At 31.4% G+C, this 18,232-nt stretch overlaps 1 protein-coding gene across 10 annotated transcripts in view; it reads right to left on the reverse strand.

The window, feature by feature from the left end:
- Nucleotides 1-18,232, reverse strand: part of Tmem135 (transmembrane protein 135) — a 271,986-nt gene that overhangs the window by 146,366 nt on the left and 107,388 nt on the right. For 8 of the 10 annotated variants that reach the window (XM_046439331.2, XM_058577358.1, XM_046439336.2 and 5 more), the window contains one exon: nt 13,812-13,877. The exons of the other annotated variants lie outside the window; for them this stretch is intronic. In XM_046439331.2, coding sequence (XP_046295287.1) covers nt 13,812-13,877 — 66 coding nt within the window. The remainder of the gene's footprint in view (nt 1-13,811; nt 13,878-18,232) is intronic. 10 annotated transcript variants of the gene reach the window in all.

Genomic DNA, 18,232 nt, shown 5'->3' on the forward strand with positions numbered 1-18,232 from the left:
TGTGGCATTTATACACAATGGAGTATTACTCTGCATTAAAAAATGACAAAATCAAAGAATTTACAGGGAAATGGATGGCATTAGAGCAGATTATGCTAAGTGAAGCTAGCCAATCCCTAAAAAACAAATGCCAAATGTCTTATAAGGAGAGTAACTAAGATCAGAGTAGGGTTGAAGAGCATGAGAAGAAGATTAACATTAAACAGGGATGAGAGGTGGGAGGGAAAGGGAGAGAGAAGGGAAATTGCATGGAAATGGAAGGAGACCCTCAGAGTTATACAAAAGTACATACAAGAGGAAGTGAGGGGAAAGGGAAAAATAATACAAGGGGGACAAATGAATGTCAGTAGAGGGGGCAGAGAGAGAAGAGGGGAGGGGAGGGGGGATAGTAGAGGATAGGAAAGGCAGCAGAACACAACAGACACTAGTATGGCAATATGTAAATCAATGGATGTGTAACTGATGTGATTCTGCAATCTGTATATGGGGTAAAAATGGGAGCTCATAACCCACTTGAATCAAAGTGTGAAATATGATATATCAAGAACTATGTAATGTTTTGAACAGCCAACAATAAAAAATTTAAAAAAAATAGCTTAAAACTGCAGAACTTTAAGACTTTAATCCAATCATGTTTGCATATCCAAAGTAGGTCAGTTTTTTTTTTTAAGAACTCAATAGTTTCTTCTTCTGTCTTTTTTTTTTCTTTATGCCCCTTTTTGTGGCTAGAATGGTCCTTGCAAGGAGTAGGTCAGTTTTTAAACTGATATAATATTCAACTAAATGCTCTTAATACTGAAGGAATTTCATCCCTTACATTGTTTGGTTTTTACTGAATATAATATGATGATAGATATATATCTATACTCACTGTGGAAACTGATAAATTTTTTTAAAGGAAAAGGTCCATATAATATAGAAGCTAGGACAGAAAGAAAATATTTGATATAACAAAACCTATTTTATTGGCGAATAACATACTGTCAGCCTGGTTTCAAATGAACTGATATGTCACCTATTTATACAGAACAAGAGAAGTAAAATTATTGAAGATTAGTAAAATTTTAGAGAGCCAGGATAATTTTTATTTAAAAACATTTGTTGTCTGGCCAAGAAAAAAAAAGTTTGTTTTTTAAATACTTATTACTGAGAGAGTAAAGAGCTCTTTTAACAGGCCATACTGTGATTTTAGATGGTATGTAAAAATTCAAAAAAGTATCATAAATCAGTGAAGTTTAGTATAATTAATCAAATTAAATTAAAATAATGGAGTTACATTAACATGTAAATGCATATTATCAACAACACAAATACATATTATCAGCAAACTCCTAATATACCAAATGAAGAAATGACTTCCTTATAAATTTTTCAATTTAAGTATGTATGAATAAAAAAATAAGATGAAATATCTATCACAGATATAATAAATAATTTGTATGTACAACCTATACCAAAAAAAAAAAAAAATCAAGGACATGTATCTGCTGCTACTTTTCTCAGATCATTCTCTAAAGATCTGTTCTGATTGTGGCATGCCTGTTACCTTCAGTAAACTCCTTAATGTTATCCTTCTTAAAGTTCATTCTAAATTGTTTACCTAGTTCTTCAACATTGTTGTTGCTGCTGCTTTAAGGTAAACCTGCCTTACAGTGATTGCAAAAAAAAAGCCTACAAATAGTTACCTTAAAAAAATTCTGAAAGATTTTCAAGTATTTTGGAAGTTTCAAACTTTCTAATTACAAAACCATCATCAAAAAAGAAAAAACTAGAATCAATTTCATCAAATAATTTTCTGTGTATAGCAAGATCTTTGGGTTTTTTTTCTCTTAATGTGGTAAAGAATGTTGTTTTTTTTTAATATATGCCATCCTTGATAACTAGAAAAATTCTACTTGATCATGAAAAAAAAAAGTAAAAGAAAAATATGCTAAAAAAAAGGGTTGCTTGGTTCTTATTAAAATTTCTCCCTCCTCACTACTACCACCACTTCTACTTCTCTTTTCTTATTTTCATATGGCACTAGTATGCTATTTTCCATGGTAATAACTACAATATTCCTCACATATAACAGCTAAAGATAAACTAGAATTAGGCAGACAGTACTTCACAAAGATGGTGATTATGTTTTTCGGAGACTACTGAAAGCTTTGAAATCTAGAGCATATTTGTAAGCAAGAAAGAAAAAAATTGAGAAGTAAACCAACTTTGGTCCTATTTAATTAGATTATAAAATAAAGAGTTTGATGTTTTTGCAAGACATTTCTCTTGAAAATCAGTAGATTCAAGACAGTAGCAGTGTCTTGTTCTGCACAACTAATTTTTTAAAATGCTGATTTTGTTTCTGCTGCTCTTTCTTTAGCCTTTATAAGTGATTTTTTAAAATCTATTTTACATGGAACCATCCTAGGGACTCCATGATATGTGAATTAAAATGCCTCCACCCTCTGGCTATCTAAAATGGTATATCTTCCCATAATTCCAAGTCTAAGAAAAAGACTTCAGTCATAATATTTCTAAATAGTATAACATATGTATGTGTAGCCTTTTGTGACTTACTGTGCAAACTCATCATAAAATTATTAGAATCATTCAAAAAAATCTATTAAACAGCAGTTTCAGAATACATACTTCTTAGACCTAAAAAATGTTTCTCAAACAAATGTTGCAAGAGAGATGCTACCCATAACAAGATGTTGTGTCTGCCATCCTCATCACTGTACCACTCTTAATATATTTCTGATGATTACAAAATATCTGAAATTGCCTAGAATTCCTAGAATAGAAGTGTAAAGAAGGTCATGAGTACAGGCTGGAATATTAGAGGAATGAGTGGACACCTATGATTTATTGGTTATGCCTTTTAAAAGCATAACCCAAGTCTAGGGCAAAGGCAGTGATCTACACAGTTGTTTAGTTCCCAAGCCCTAAAGTAAGGGATGAATAAGTTCCATTTGTGCTCAACTCAGGAATGAGTCTGGTACTAAGATAGATTTAATTATCTTTTCTCTACCACCTTCCTCTCCACAATTTTTCCCATACTCTTTTTGTCTCCTAGACCCTTTTCTAGATTTTCTACCCACAAAACTGGCATTTTGAATCCTCATGCTGTCCACAAATTTCCTGCAACTATATCTGCCTCAAGTGGTAGGGCGAGAAAGAAAGTAAAAAGTAACAGATCATCTCCTCACATTCTTTCAACTACACAGATTCCCTTTTCCAGTTTCTCTGATGAAAGTAAAAGACTACTTTTCAGATTTTTCGTTTTCTGCATTGCCACCACCACCACCACTGCAAGAGGACAACCCCATGATTAGTGTCCCACCAGAAGAATAAAACAAAGAAACAAAAATACAAAACAGAACAGTGATTCTCCATACAATCTCCTTCATATAGGGGCCCTTCTTTCTAGTCCTCTGACCATAAACAGAGAAAGAAAGAATTTCTCTTGGAGATTTTTCTCCTTGAATTCAATTTTGCAGACCAAGAACAGGGTATGACCTGGAATCCAAGCTAGGAGATAAAATAAGCAGGGAAGAGTGGTATGCCAGTACCAGTTGCCCCCACCAGTTTTCATCTCCCTCCTAATTCTCCAATTATAATTGCTCAGATAGCAGTCATCTATCTAAAAATCACCAGGATTTTTGGTTGTAATCCAAGGAAGAGGAGGATGAACTATGCTTCCTCCATCTTCACAGTGTAAGAATCACAAAAATTCCATTTACACTCAATTGATTTTTGGCAAGGATACCAAGGCAATCCATGGGGCAATGAATAGGTTTTCAACAAATGCTGCTGGTACAACTGGATGTCTATGCACAAAAAACAACAACAAAAGCATAATAATGAACTTGCACTTTTACTTCCCATCATATTCAAAACTAAATTCAAAATAGATCACAAACTAAATGAAAAACCAAATATTATAAAACTTTTAGAAAAAATATAGGACAAAGTTTTTGTGATCTTGGATTAGGTAAAATTTTGGATATGGTACCAAAAATATAGTCTATTTTTAGAAAATAAAGAATGGATCTTTCACCAAGATTTTAATTTTTTTCTCTTTAAAAAGCACTATTTAGAAAACGGATATGCTACAAACTGAAGAAAATATTTTTGAATCTTTTATATAATAACACATTGCATCTTGAGTTAAAAGTAAAAACAATTAACTCCTACAACTCAGGACAATGAATCCAATGAAAAAAAGTGAGCAAAACATCTTAAGAGGCATTTCATAAAATATATGTGAATGAAAAATAAGCACTATGAAAATAGACCAAACATCATTAGTCATTGGGAAGATGAAAGTTATAAACCACAATGAAATCCCACTACAAATTTCTAGAATAGCTATAATCAAAAAGATTGATCATACCAAATGTTGGTAATAACATTGACAGACTTGACTCCTCATATATTGCCATTGGGTATATAAAATGGAACAGTTACTTTTTGTGTAAAACTTACTCAAATGACAGACATAAAATTCTATTCTTAAATATCAACCTAAGAGAAGTTAAAATATGGGTCAACACAAAGACTTCTTTACAAATTAGTACAGTAGTATTATTTATAATTGAAAACTAGAAGCTGCATATGTCCATTAACTGCTAAATAATAAACAAAATGTTCCATTCAAATGTTTCCTGTTAAGGAAAGAAAATGACCATAATACAAATGGGATCACAAAAACCTCATATACTAAGGAAGGATGTCAGACACAAAAAGAAGGTCAGACACATATATTATATAATCCCATATATATGAAATTTTCAGGAAAAGCAAGGTCATAGATAAAAGAATATATTTGGATTTTATCCCTGATTCCTTCCACAGAGCTTCAAAAACCCTTGAAATTTCCTAAATTATGCTAATGGAATGCTTCATGGTGATGGTGACTCAGGATGACAGCCACCACATAGAAGATCAGGTCCTTAAACTTGCAGAGTTTGATGCTATCTCTGGATAGTTACTATCCCCCAAGGAGTGGAAATGGAACAATAAACAAAAAGATTAGTATTTACCTGAGGTTGGGAGTAGAAATAGATAGTTTTTAGGATGATAGATATATTCTAAAACTGTACTTGATGATGGTTGTGCAATTCCATAAGTATACTAAAAATATCACTGAGTCATACATTTTCAATGAGGGATTATGGTATGTAATATCTCAATAAAACTGTCTGAAGATCTAATCAGTAAGTTTCAAGATTATAGAATGTATTTAAAAAGTTATAATAATCATATATTTCTTCATTCTATACTCTCACTATGAACAAATATTTATTAAACATTGCAATACTGAAAAACTGAATAGTTTCAATTGTCATGAGACTATTCCTTTAAATACAGGGAAGAACTCTATCAAAATTAGCACTGTTACATGATATTACAAATACCACACATATAGGATGAATTTATTCACATTTATAATTTATGAAAAAGATCTTAAAAAGAAAGGGGGAATGATGGCACAGTGATTTAACTTGGAGCAATCCAGGAGTGAGACAATGCCCTATATACCCTGATTAGATTTAAGGACCTCAAAATCAATTGTGGTTCTTGTTTTAAATATTTTTTGAATTGATAGTCTTATAAACCATTATTGTAAATAATAACAAAATTACTATTATGTAGATTACATTAAGGCCAAATGAGCTTTCAATAATAGCTATGGGGACATTTAAAACCATAAAGAAAGAAAAGAAGGAAAGAAGAGAATTATTGTTTGGGATCCTTTGTTTTATCACCTTGAGCTCTCCCTCTTATTATGGTCCCTTATGAGCTCTCCCTCTTATTATTGTCCCTTAATATTTCCCTTGCATTACTGACCTGAAAAAAGGGGAGTGCATGAAACCTATTCATCTTCATCACCCCCTCATCAACTTCCCAACCCATAATAATCTGACTTCAATTCTAACCATTATTGAAACCAATACAGCAAAAATCACTAAATGAGTTTTTTTTCAAATGGCACTACTCTTCAAGCTACGTAGATAATGGTTCCCACAGGCTTCAGGCCTCTTCATTTCTAGGGTATGTGAAGATTTATATAATCTCCTGTTTGAAATTAATGACATCTCTTTATCATTAAATATAAATATTTTCCTTTCTCGCCTATCACATCCTTATTGAACCTCTTCACACAATATTTGCCACTATACAGCAAGCTTACCTCTTAAACACAGGCAAGAGTCAATAAAAAAAAAAACAAATTTAAGATGATGTATAAACAAAGTAGTAAAAACTGTATCTGGATATACAAATATGTTATAAAGTTAAATTTCTTTGATAATTCAAAGAGCTTAAATTACTTGGTGCTGAACTCACTCTAATGCTAAAGACAAAATTCTTTTGGTGTGCTTTGTACAAAGAAATGTTTTTTATATATCCAAAGACTCAATTTTTTTTTAAAAAGGCCTGTACTTTCTAATGTATACGACCACATTTGGCTATGTAACCAATGTATGCAAGTGAAAATTTAGGGGAGGTAGTTGGAACTGGCCTAACCCATGTGGAAATGATTACTTTCTGGCCTAAAGCTCTTTTTATTAGGATCAAAACAAACTGATATTATCTTAGAACCCTTCCAATTTTTGAAAAATAAAACCTAAGTGTTCTATAGTTAGGCAGATATTGTCCAGATATTGTTTGTTTTGTTTAAGGACAAAATCATGGGACACCTATTTTTGTATTTAAATCAAAAGCAGAGTTACTATTATAAAGGTATTTCAAATGATAGAGCTCAGCCTGGTGACTAGTCGATTTCTAGTTATAGCCCAGGAAGCTAAGGCAGGAGGACCACTGAGCCATGAATATCTAGGACAGCCTGGGCAACGTAGAAAAACCCCATATCAAAAATAAAATAAGTAAACAAACAAAAATGATAATTATTTAAGTACAGAAAGGCACAACGTTGATATAAACATGGTCACCAAACTTAAACAGAAGTTTTGATAGTCTTTAAAAATCTCAGTTTGGCCCTTGGCCTTCTGTGTCTACACTAAAAATTTTTTTTTAATATTTATTTTTTAGATTTAGGTGGACACAATATTTTTATTTTATTTTTATGTGTGTTGAGGATCGAACCCAGTGCCTCATGCATGCTAGGCAAGCACTCTACCACTGAGCCACAACCCCAGCCCACTAAAAAATTTTTAAAATAAACTCTATTCATCAGCAGTACAAAAAAAAAATGATAAGCAATTTAGAGCCAATTTAGTGGTAAAGATAAAATATTCCTGCAAGAATAAAATACAAGTTCTAGAGTTCAATGTTTTATATGTAATTCTGAAATGGATTATAAAATTTTAACAAGGATTGTAAAAATTGTAAATTTTAAAGTATCTGCCAAAATAAAATGTTGTTTTGATTCATAAAATTGAAGAACTGAATAAAATATCACCATGTAACTTAGACCAGACTCCTGAGTTGGGCAGCTAAGTATCTATATTATGTAGATTGACAACTAAAAGAAATACTTTTTTTTTCATGAACAAGATAACAAGCAATTGCACAACCTTCTTGAAACCTCTTCTAATGTTTCATCATCCACTGATAGCAAGCAGCTTCAGTTATCTCAAAGTTTATGTTCTCTTATCAAAACGCATTTTATCCCTTCTGCATTACAGGCCAAGGTTTGGTACTTCTTTGCATATATATTGCTTGTTATAAATACTCCATAGACTTTAATATTTCTCATCTTGTCTGTCAAGATCCTTCTCTGAATGTTATTCATTTTTCCCATAACCTTTGGTTTAAAAAATTTGAGCTCCTCCTTGAGAAGAAACAACATTGTAACATTTATAACTTAAATTCTAATAGATAATTATACAGTTTGTCAAAATATAAACTACCATTCTAGAATGGTCAGATTATTTTTCTTCTTTCCTTACATATATGGAAGGAAGATAATCAAGTTAACAAAGCATGCTTCAATGTCAATGGGCATATCTAAATTATCTTAATATTTTCTTCCTGTTAGATACAATAAACAAACCAAAGATCTAATTACAGAAAATTCTAAAGTGTGAATCTGAAGCTGTGAGGAATTAAGTAAATGACCTCAGACACAGCTGGGTAAAGCCAGGAAGAGAACCCAGATCTACTCACAGGAAGACTGGTATTCTTTCTACTATAGTTGGGAGGTAGATAGAGTATTAATTTTTTATTCTCCTCCTATAAGCTTAATACCCTAAGAATTCGTATAGAAAATTCTCCAAAAAACAAAATGTATAAACACCACACTTTTTTAATGCATAAACTTTCCTTTCAAAAAACTAGCGATGAGTACTGAAACGGAAAGTTGTTTTTTAATCAAATCTATTTTACTTGATACATAAAAATTATACATATTCATGGAGAACCATGTGATGTTTTAATACATGTATATGCTGAATCATTTATCATTTCTTTTTACTGTGAAAACTTTCAAAATACTTTCTTATAGCTTTTTGAAATATAGAGTACATTCATGTGATCTATAGTCTCCCCCACTGTACAATGGCACCCCAGAATTTCTTATTCCTATCTAACTGTAATTTAGTACCTTTTGATCAATCTGTCCCCATTCTTCTCCCCAGCCTCTAGTGAACACCATTCTACTCTATTTCTATAAGATCAAATTTTTGAGACTCACATATAAATGAGATCATGTAGTACGTGAAAGCACTTGTCTTTCTATGCCTGGTTTATTTCACTTAATGAGCTCCAGTTCTGTCTTTGCTGTCACAAATGACAAGATATCATTTTTATGGCTATACAGTATTTCTTTGTGTATATACGCCACATTTTGTTTATCCATTAATCACCTGGTGGGCACTTAGGTTGTTCCCATTTCTTGACTATTGTAAAAAGTGTTGCAATAAACATGGAAGTACAGATGTCTCTATGATTTCATTTCCTTTAGATATATATTCCATAGTGGAAATGCTAGAGCATATGGCGGTTTTATTTTTACTTAGTGAAAGAACTTCCAATACTATGTTCCATAATGGTTGTGCTAACTTACATTCCCATCAATAGTGTAAATTCCCTGTTTTGTACATCCTCACCAGCACTTGTTATCTTCTGTCTTTTTGATAATAACCATTCTACTGGAGAAGGGTAATATCTCATTACAGTTTTGATCTGCATTCCCCTGATGATGAGTAATACTGAGCATTTTCTCATGTATTTATTATCCACTTGTGTGCCTTCTTTTGAGAAATGTCTATTGCTCATTGTTAGATCATGTTACTTGTGTTTTTTGTTAAGTGTTTTATTTTTGCTAATGAGTTTGGGGGGGTTCCTTATATATTCTTATGTTCTAAATATTAATCTCTTATCATAAATATAGTTTGCTAACATTTTCTCTCATTCTGTACATTGCTCCTTTGCCCAGACAATTATTTCCATTGTTGTGTGAAAGTTTTTTAGTTTAATGAAATCCGATTCATTTTCTGTGCTTTGGGGATCTCTTCCAAAAATTCCTAACCCATTCAAATGACCTAAAGTATTCTCCCTATAATTGCACAGTTTCAGGACTAATATTTAAATCTTTGGTCCATATTTAGTTGCATTTTGTAACTGGTGATGAATAGCACTCTAGTTCCATTCTTGTATATGTGGATACCCAATTATTCCAGCACCATTTACTGAAAAAAAAATGCATGTTCTTAAACATCTTTGTGAAAAATCTGTTGGCTATAGATCTGTGAGTTAGCCTCTAGGATCTTTATTCTGTTCCACTGGTCTATGTGTCAGTTTTTACACAAATACCATGCTGTTTGATTACTACAGCTTTGTAGTATATTTTGGAGTCAGATTGTGTAATCCCTCCTGCTCTGTTCCTTTTGCTCAAAATGACTTCAGCTATTCAGCGTCTTTTGGTTCCATCCAAATATCAGGATTGCATTTTTTAGTTCTGTGAAGAATGTCCCTTGTATTTTGATTGGGATTGTCTTGGATAGCATGGAGATTTTAAGAATATTGGTTTCTGCAGACCATGAACATGAGATGTTTCTATTTTTGTATGTGACCTCTTCAATTTCTTCCATTAATATTTTAGCTGGGAAGGAGCGGAGGCTGTAATCCCAGCAGCTCAGGAGACTGAGATAGGAGGATCCACAGTTCAAAGCCAGCCTCAGCAACAGTGAGACCCTGTCTCTAAATAAAATACTAAAAATGGCTGGGGATGTGGCTCAGTTGTTGAGTGCCACTCAGTTCAATCCCTGGTACCCCCCCAAAAAACACCATATTTTATAGGCACAGTTGCTTTGATGTATAAATGAGGTAAATAATTACAATGTTCCTAGAATATATATAATAGGTCCTTACTTACCTTCAACCTAACACCCTCCTCCCATTTTCCTTTTTAACTTACAATAAGAAAAGCTACTTGTCCCCAGTGCTCCTCCATAAATCTAACTATTCCCTTTTGTGTGTTGCTTCTCGTAGCTGCCAGTGCTTTTTAACCTCTTCTTCTTCCATAAGGCTCATCCATTGCTCAAGGCACAGTTTAAGAGGTATCTTCTTTGACAAATCTTCTGAACTAACAACCCTACTTTAAGAACTTCTTCCTTCCTTCATTATGTAAATTACTTGTACTTTTACAGCATATATTTGCTTATACCTTCTTTTAAAGCTTTGTAACTACAATTACTTCCTAATTGCTTTGAATGCTTTTGTTTTCTTCCCTAACTAGAAAGTAAGCTATTAACAGACTCTATTATAAATTCCCCAAGGTCAGTGATATTGGTTAGTTTCCTTTACTAACAGATAACAGGTACATAAAACAATGCCAGAAATGTAGAAGTGCTCAAAATGTACTTACTAAATAAAAAGAAGTTATTTCTCCTTCCATTCATGAATTGCTCTAAAATTCCAAATATAATCCCAAATAAACACATATATAAACTAAATGTTTTTTGAGTAAACGAAAATTGTTATGCCTGAAATTTTAAAAATTCAAAAAATTAATAGAGCCAAAGCAGATTAATCAACTCAGTTTCTACAGAATGGTACTTAACTTGTTCAAGATGAGAACATTTAAAAGAATCATTGTTAATTACTTAAATCTTAAAGATTTTAACTATAATTTTCAACAGTCACACTAATGACAATTATATAGGACTAGGAACACAAAAAGGGGCATATTTGGAGTTATGGAGGGTCATTTGGGGACAAGTAATTTTTCTTATTGTAGAGTTATAAAGGAAAGCGGGAGGGGCGTGTTACATTGAAGGTAAGTAACCTTTGTTGAGGCCTATAATGTATATTCTAGGTATTCTATAGAACTACTTAGAAAATTCTTAAGTAAGTGAATTATGTGTAGGAAGATTATATTGTGGAATGAATGGATTTTGGAGACTGGGATATGAATCCTAGCTCTCCTATTTCTTAGCTGGTTAACCATAAGCAAAATATGTAACTTGTAAGATGATCATTATTTCTCCTTTGCAGTTATCATATAGATTTTAAAAGATAATGTACCCACTCCTTCACTCAACCCCTTAAAACTTCCTATGATGAACTATAATTTTTATGGTAAGTTTCAAAGTCCTTCAAAAACTATCTTTTTATTTTCAAAGATGAGGAAAATGTTTTCTAGTCTCAAAAATTCTTTAACAACTAGTCAGAAATGCTCAATATGTAGATAAAAAGCAATGTTAAAGACAGAACACAGAGAAGGATACACGTACAAAGCTCATTATAATCATTCAGATAACAAATTTATTCAAAGCTGAATATACCAATCTTTATTCCCCCTAGCTAGTATTAGTATTATGAAATTACCTATTAATACTAGCTTAACAAATATTATCTTGCAATACTGGGAAAGCACAGTAGCAACCCAAAGACATACAAACTAATTATACTACTCTCCTCCCTTAGCATATTAAGAATTTTCCAATATGATAAATATAGTGATTTCTGTTTCAGTTTTATATAACACATTAAATTGTTAATCTTTAAGTTTATCCCCTCCTCTCATATGAATTCTCTATTTACTGGATGATAGAGTATAGCATACTCTAACTGGAACTGAAACTGGAACACTAGTTTCAGACTCAACCCAAACTTGAGTATGTTCACATTCTCCCAAATTCTTTGCTCACAATACAGGTTTATCAATGGAATTATTTTCCCCACCAGAGAGCATACTCCTATAAAGGCATAAATCATATCATCTATTCCATAGACCCTAGACCACCATTCCCAAAAACTTATGCCTCTTGTGTGTTTGTGTGTATTCAATGATATCTTTGTTCTGTTTTGTCTTAATTTTCTACTTCCCAAAGTCATATTATTAAGTTAAAACTAATTAGTGGCCTACCCTAGTCACTGTACATTTTAAACTACATTATTCTATCAACCCTAAAATATTATACTTATTAGAAATCTTCCAATTTACAAGGTGTTAATATGTGAAATTTAGCAGATAGTGATAACACATTCAAGTTTCAGAGCGTTAAAACATAAGGAAAACTGCATACCTTACTCATTTTAGAAATTGAAGGTGAGAGAGCTTAAATACTTTTCAGAATATCAATACATGTATACCAGGTTGATCACATGGAGCAACACCCAATAACAGGGGAAGAAATGGATCAAAAACCAATTATATTAACTATTTCCTCTCCATTCAACAAAATAAGGACATATCCAATATGATTATTTATAAAACTATATATATTTAATCCCCAAAGTTCTTACATATAACAGATGATGAGGTTCAAAAGTTCACTGAACATCATACAGCAGTTAATAAAATCAGAGACTCATTATCCGACATTCTGGCCAGACAAATACATCTGACCTTATTACCAGGATATTTTTTTCCCTTGAAATAGTATCATACACTTTATTGAAAATAAGAAGGCATCAACTAAGTCTTTGTTAATGTACAAAATATAGTTAAAAATTATAACAAAGTGATTTGCCAATATAAAATTAAATACTTAAGGGAGTAATACTTTGCAAATGATGGCACATTTGTTGCTAATGAGTATATATATTGACCAAATTTAAAATCATGTGGTAATACAATTCTACTTAATTCCTTAGATAGTCACTCACTTTCACTATTAAGTATTTAGGTTATTGAATAATAAATATTACATTAAGTAACAAAGAACTTAATTCCAAAATAGAAAGCACTAAATTTTATCATTATGTATCCTCTAGCAGAATAAAAAGGAACACTGCAACATAATATAATATTAAACCTCAACCTAAATATGTCTTAAGGAAGGAGCAAAAAAGAAAAAAAGTGAGAAGCTGGTAATAATTTTGGAACAGAAATTTATTTCAGGTGGTAGAAATTTTTTTAAATAATTAATAGGGGCATTTAGAAAAGTCACATAAATAGAATTTACAGCTTAACTGAGCCTCAATAATAAAAAGAAGCAAATTTCTCTCTCACCTTTCTTCTCTCAGCCTATGATAAATGTCAACATTTCAAATCACTTTATCCTAAGAAATAAGTATCAGTTCTGTATAACATAAAATAGAAGGAATAACAAGGTAGGGGATTATTTTCATTAAAAATAAATATTTGTATAAGTTATTTCCTAGAAAGTGTCATTTTCTTTTAAGAGTAAAAACAATCAGTAACCAAAATTAAGAGAATCAGGAATTTATTTTCAACCTAAGATCTAGTTCCAATAAACTGTGAACTAAAATAGATTCATGTATTAAGTACTGTTGATATTATACAAATATTTCTCTATTTGTTACACAAAGCACCATAAAATTCACCATAGTTTATATTCTAAAAATTTTAAACTGAATTAACTAATAATTATATATCAAAATTCTCATCTTACTTCTCCATTTCTTAATGTTGTGATGGCTCCTCTTGCCACACCCATTCTAAATAGTGTTTCTGTAGCCTGTGAATAGAAAAAAAAAAAAAAAAGCTAAAGTATATAATTTGTACACTACTGTATACCCACCCCAAAAAGGAAAAAAAAAAAAAAAAAACAATACTATTACATATTCAACAACTGTATTAACACATTAGTAAGGAAAAATAAGAGACATCCTAAATTATATACCAGAAATATCATGTCTATGATCTTTTACTGTTAAAAGAACTTGAACTGTTTCAAAATGTTATTTTGACAGGCGTAGGGATAGTTTTTTAAAAACATTATTTTGATATGCTGGCATTCCTCCAGATATAGAGCTTTGACTTAGAAAATTAGTTCACTGTGATAAGCTTAACCTTAGTTTTAAAAACAAAAACTAAATTAAAATTTAATATTTGGCTTTTAATTCAGAAATTATCATTTATTCTGAATTTTGGTGGCCATTTGAATTCAGTTCAAATCACTTTTCTGCTACTAAAATACAGAATGAAGTGATGGTACATATTAAATGACCTCACAAATAGTTCTGTAAGCTAATAAAAAGCAATCAGAAAAGAAAATTAAGAAAATAATTCCACGTACAATAGCATAAATATAAACTTAAGAAAAACCTTCCATGGAGGTAAAAAAAATAACTTGTCCACTGAAAACAACAAAACATTGCTGAGCAAAATTAAACATATAAATAATAGAAAAACATTTTGTGCTCCTGATTTGGAAGACTTCTTATCAAGATATCAATACTGTCTAAAGTGACCAAAATTCAATGCACAAAATCAACTAATACGAGGTCTTTTCCACCTGGCTTCTTTTACTAAAATAATGTTTTTCATACTCATCCATTGCTTTTTGTATATACAAACTCTTCCTTCTTATTACTGTAGGAGTCCATGGCATTGACATTCTATATTTTTTTTATCCATTCACCTACATTAGACCTGTGGTTTGTTTCCAGTTTTTATCTACTTTAAGTAAAGTTTCTACAAATACCCTCAAAAAAATTCAATGCAATCCCTGATGTTTTTCACAGAAAAAGAAAGCCTATCCTAAAATTCACATAGAAATTTTTTATAATTATGGGCAAAATGTTAAAAAAAGTTATGCCATAGCTCAGCTATGAACTATATTGTTTGAATAGAATGTGGTAAACATTAAATACTATATTATCTAAAATTTATGTATTACCAAATTGTGAACATCCTCATTCAGGGTGTAAGGAATATCAAATTCCTATCTTCTATAGTACAGTTTCAATAATGTGTAAAACTGAATCAAAAATAGCAGTGCATGCAAGTTAATTTCAATATCAGTAAGTAAATAGCACAGAAATTAGGTAAAAGGCTGTAGGTAGTGCCTTTGCATTATAGAATTCAGGCACTGGAAGAGGTAGAGAAGAAAACTTGTTTTTCTAATATCTTTGTGGCTTACTACTTGATTATTGGAACTATACGTAAACCTGTGATTAATATTTTTTAAAAAAAGCAAAGAAATGACCAACAGTGTCCAATTTTATAATGATGTTGAATACTCGACAAAGCAGTGCATAAGAGAATGAGAAGATAAAAAAAATCAAAAGTCATAAATAAACTCCTTTGAAAAGTTTTTACTAAAATATATAAAACTAGAAGTTGGATTTTCACTGAAGCATGTAAAACCAGATTTGAGTAAGGAATGAAATTGAGTTTCAGTTAGAAAGAGAATCAGAGTTGACGGAAAATTGGTAACAGGATATTTTTAGCATTAAAGATATTTAAACAAGTTTTAATGACAGACTAGTGGTCAGTAAGATTGAAAAAATTATAGAAATATGAAGGGGACTTAATACTGAAGGAAAAGTTTCCTAAAGAACATAGGATCAAGAGCATGCATAGCAATCTATAAGCTGTACTAGAAGGAAGAAGGTACAAACATAGCTAAACTGTCTCCTTCCTCCTCCAGCAAGTTCTTCTGGATCTCTTCCCAGTTCTTCTGTCCTTCCTATTCCTTTCCCTCTCCTTCTACCTCTCTAAATTAGGAAACAGAATAATCTTCTGAAAATAACAGAAACACTGACTTAAGGGAAAGGGTAGAGTATATAATAGATGAAAAAGAAAATTTTAAGGAAATGGAACATAGTACTTAAAATCTATCTAAAATTTAAAAAAAAAAAAAGCATTTTTGTTGGTGCAAATCTAAATAGCTAATGGACATTAGAAACTAGAGGGCTTCCATTTGGGAACTGTCAAGGGAAAGTAAGCAAGACTATAGAGGATATGGATGAAAAGGTAAATCCTCTATTTCAACTTCACTCTGTGTAATTTAAAAAAAAAAAATTCTAACATTTTTTAATTGAGTGATTACAATCTTTAAAACATCCCTACACAAAATTTCACATAAAGGAGGGAACAGAAGAGGGTATATTAGTATCTATATGCTAGGTTAGAAAATAAGAAAAACTTTTAGGGAAAACTGCTGAAGTTTGTGAAGACCACACAATATAACTCCAATACATAACAGTGAGAGATCACATACCCAAACATAAAACAAATTATAAATGAATGAATTTCTATGATAGATTTGTACTAAAATATGTAAACTTATATGTCCAAAGAACTACTTAAAGAAATTTTAATTAAAGGGAAAAGTACTTAATTTTTAATATATTTGCATTTATTCCAGTCTTAATGATTTATATATGTATATATAAAATTATATATTATACCTTCTTGTTTCTTTTTAAACTCTACTTAAATTTAGTAATACAATTTTTAATAATACTCATCTAACCCAGGCCACTCTATATATCTGAGGAAGAAAGGGGGAAAGACACAGCAAGGACTTAGGATAAAATATGCAACAATTTTTCAAAACCAAATCAAATTATTTTCTTTTTTATGTCTCAAAAAACAAAGGCAAATGAAAATCAAGTTCTTTTTCCATACCTTCTCCAGCAGAATAAAACGCTTTTGTTTCCAACTAAATTATTTCATCAGCTCTTCCCACCAACATTTTTAAGAATGTTTCAGTCTAGTAATACTATAGCCTAGTATTCTATCTATTCAGCTAAGCTGCCCTTTGTTTCTATAGGAAAGTACCGAACTGTTCAAGTTTCTTTTGACCTCAATAAAGAGATTGCTTTTAATTAACTTGTACCTAAACTACTACTAACAAGAGTCAAAACAGTGAGATACCCACTATCTCAGCATCTGTAAATTTAATAACAACAAATTCTTGATTGAAATATCCTTTCCTTTTTATTCCATCTAAGATGATAAATACTAAAAATATTCCTTCAATATTCTCTATATCAGAGGCACAGGAAAAAATTGCCTACAGGTCTGTTTAAAAACAGGTTACTGGGGCTTGGGTATATAGCTCATGGGTAGAACATTTGCCTAGCATGTGCAAGGCCCCGAGCTCAATTCCCAGCACTGAACAGAAAAAAAAAAAAGTAATCAAAAGAAACTTCTCTTAAAAACAGTATTAGAGAAAAGAGACCTAAGAGATATAAAACCTAGATTGTAATAAGTATAAAGTTCTAAACTGGATGCTTGTGTATATGTTAAAAAAAAAAAGATCTGGAAAGATATATACCAAGATGAAAACAGTAACAATCTCTAAAATATTTTCCTTTTGCTTTATTTTCTAGTGTTTCACAATATACATTCAATAGTATCCTTTTAGCCAAGACCCCCAGTAGATGCCTAAAACTGTGTACAATACCAAACCCTATATATACTATGTTTTCCTATGTATAAATACCTATGATAAAGTTTAATTTATAAATTAGGCAAAGTAAGAGATTAATGACAATAATAGAATATAAGAATTATAATAAAATACTACATAAAGTTACTTAAAATTTATGAATTGTTTATTTTTAGAATTTTTAATTTAATATTTTTGGACCCTGGTTGACGAACTTGAAACCACAGATAAAGGGAATTTACTCTAAGTCTTGCTTGCTTGTCATTGTTTCTCCAATATTGTTTCTAATACTTTATTGTTTTTAATGTTTAGTTTTCTGTGGGAGGACTTCATAACCTCAAGGTAACCAGATATTTCTGATAAATTTCTCTTAAAAATGATAGAGGTACTACATGCACATGGTAAAAACTTAAGGAAAACAAAACAAAATACCCCTTATCCCAGATGCTTGGAAGCAGTGTTTGGGGGATTGTTTTAGTATGCTTTTGCATTACTATGACCAAAACCTCACAAAAGCAGCTTAGAAGAGGAAAAGGCATTAGGGATTCACCATTTTAGAAGTCTCAGTGGGCAGATGACCAACTTCATTGTTCTGGGACCAAGATGAGGCAGCATATCATGGAAGAAGGGCCCAATGAAGAAAGGCTGCTCAGCTCCTGGTAGGGTCAGGAAGCAGAGAGCAGGGTGAA

This window comes from Marmota monax, unplaced genomic scaffold, assembly GCF_021218885.2.
Source record: "Marmota monax isolate L192 unplaced genomic scaffold, Marmota_monax_Labrador192_F-V1.1 WCK01_AAM20220418_F8-fsc00096, whole genome shotgun sequence".
NCBI classification, from domain to species: domain Eukaryota; kingdom Metazoa; phylum Chordata; class Mammalia; order Rodentia; family Sciuridae; genus Marmota; species Marmota monax.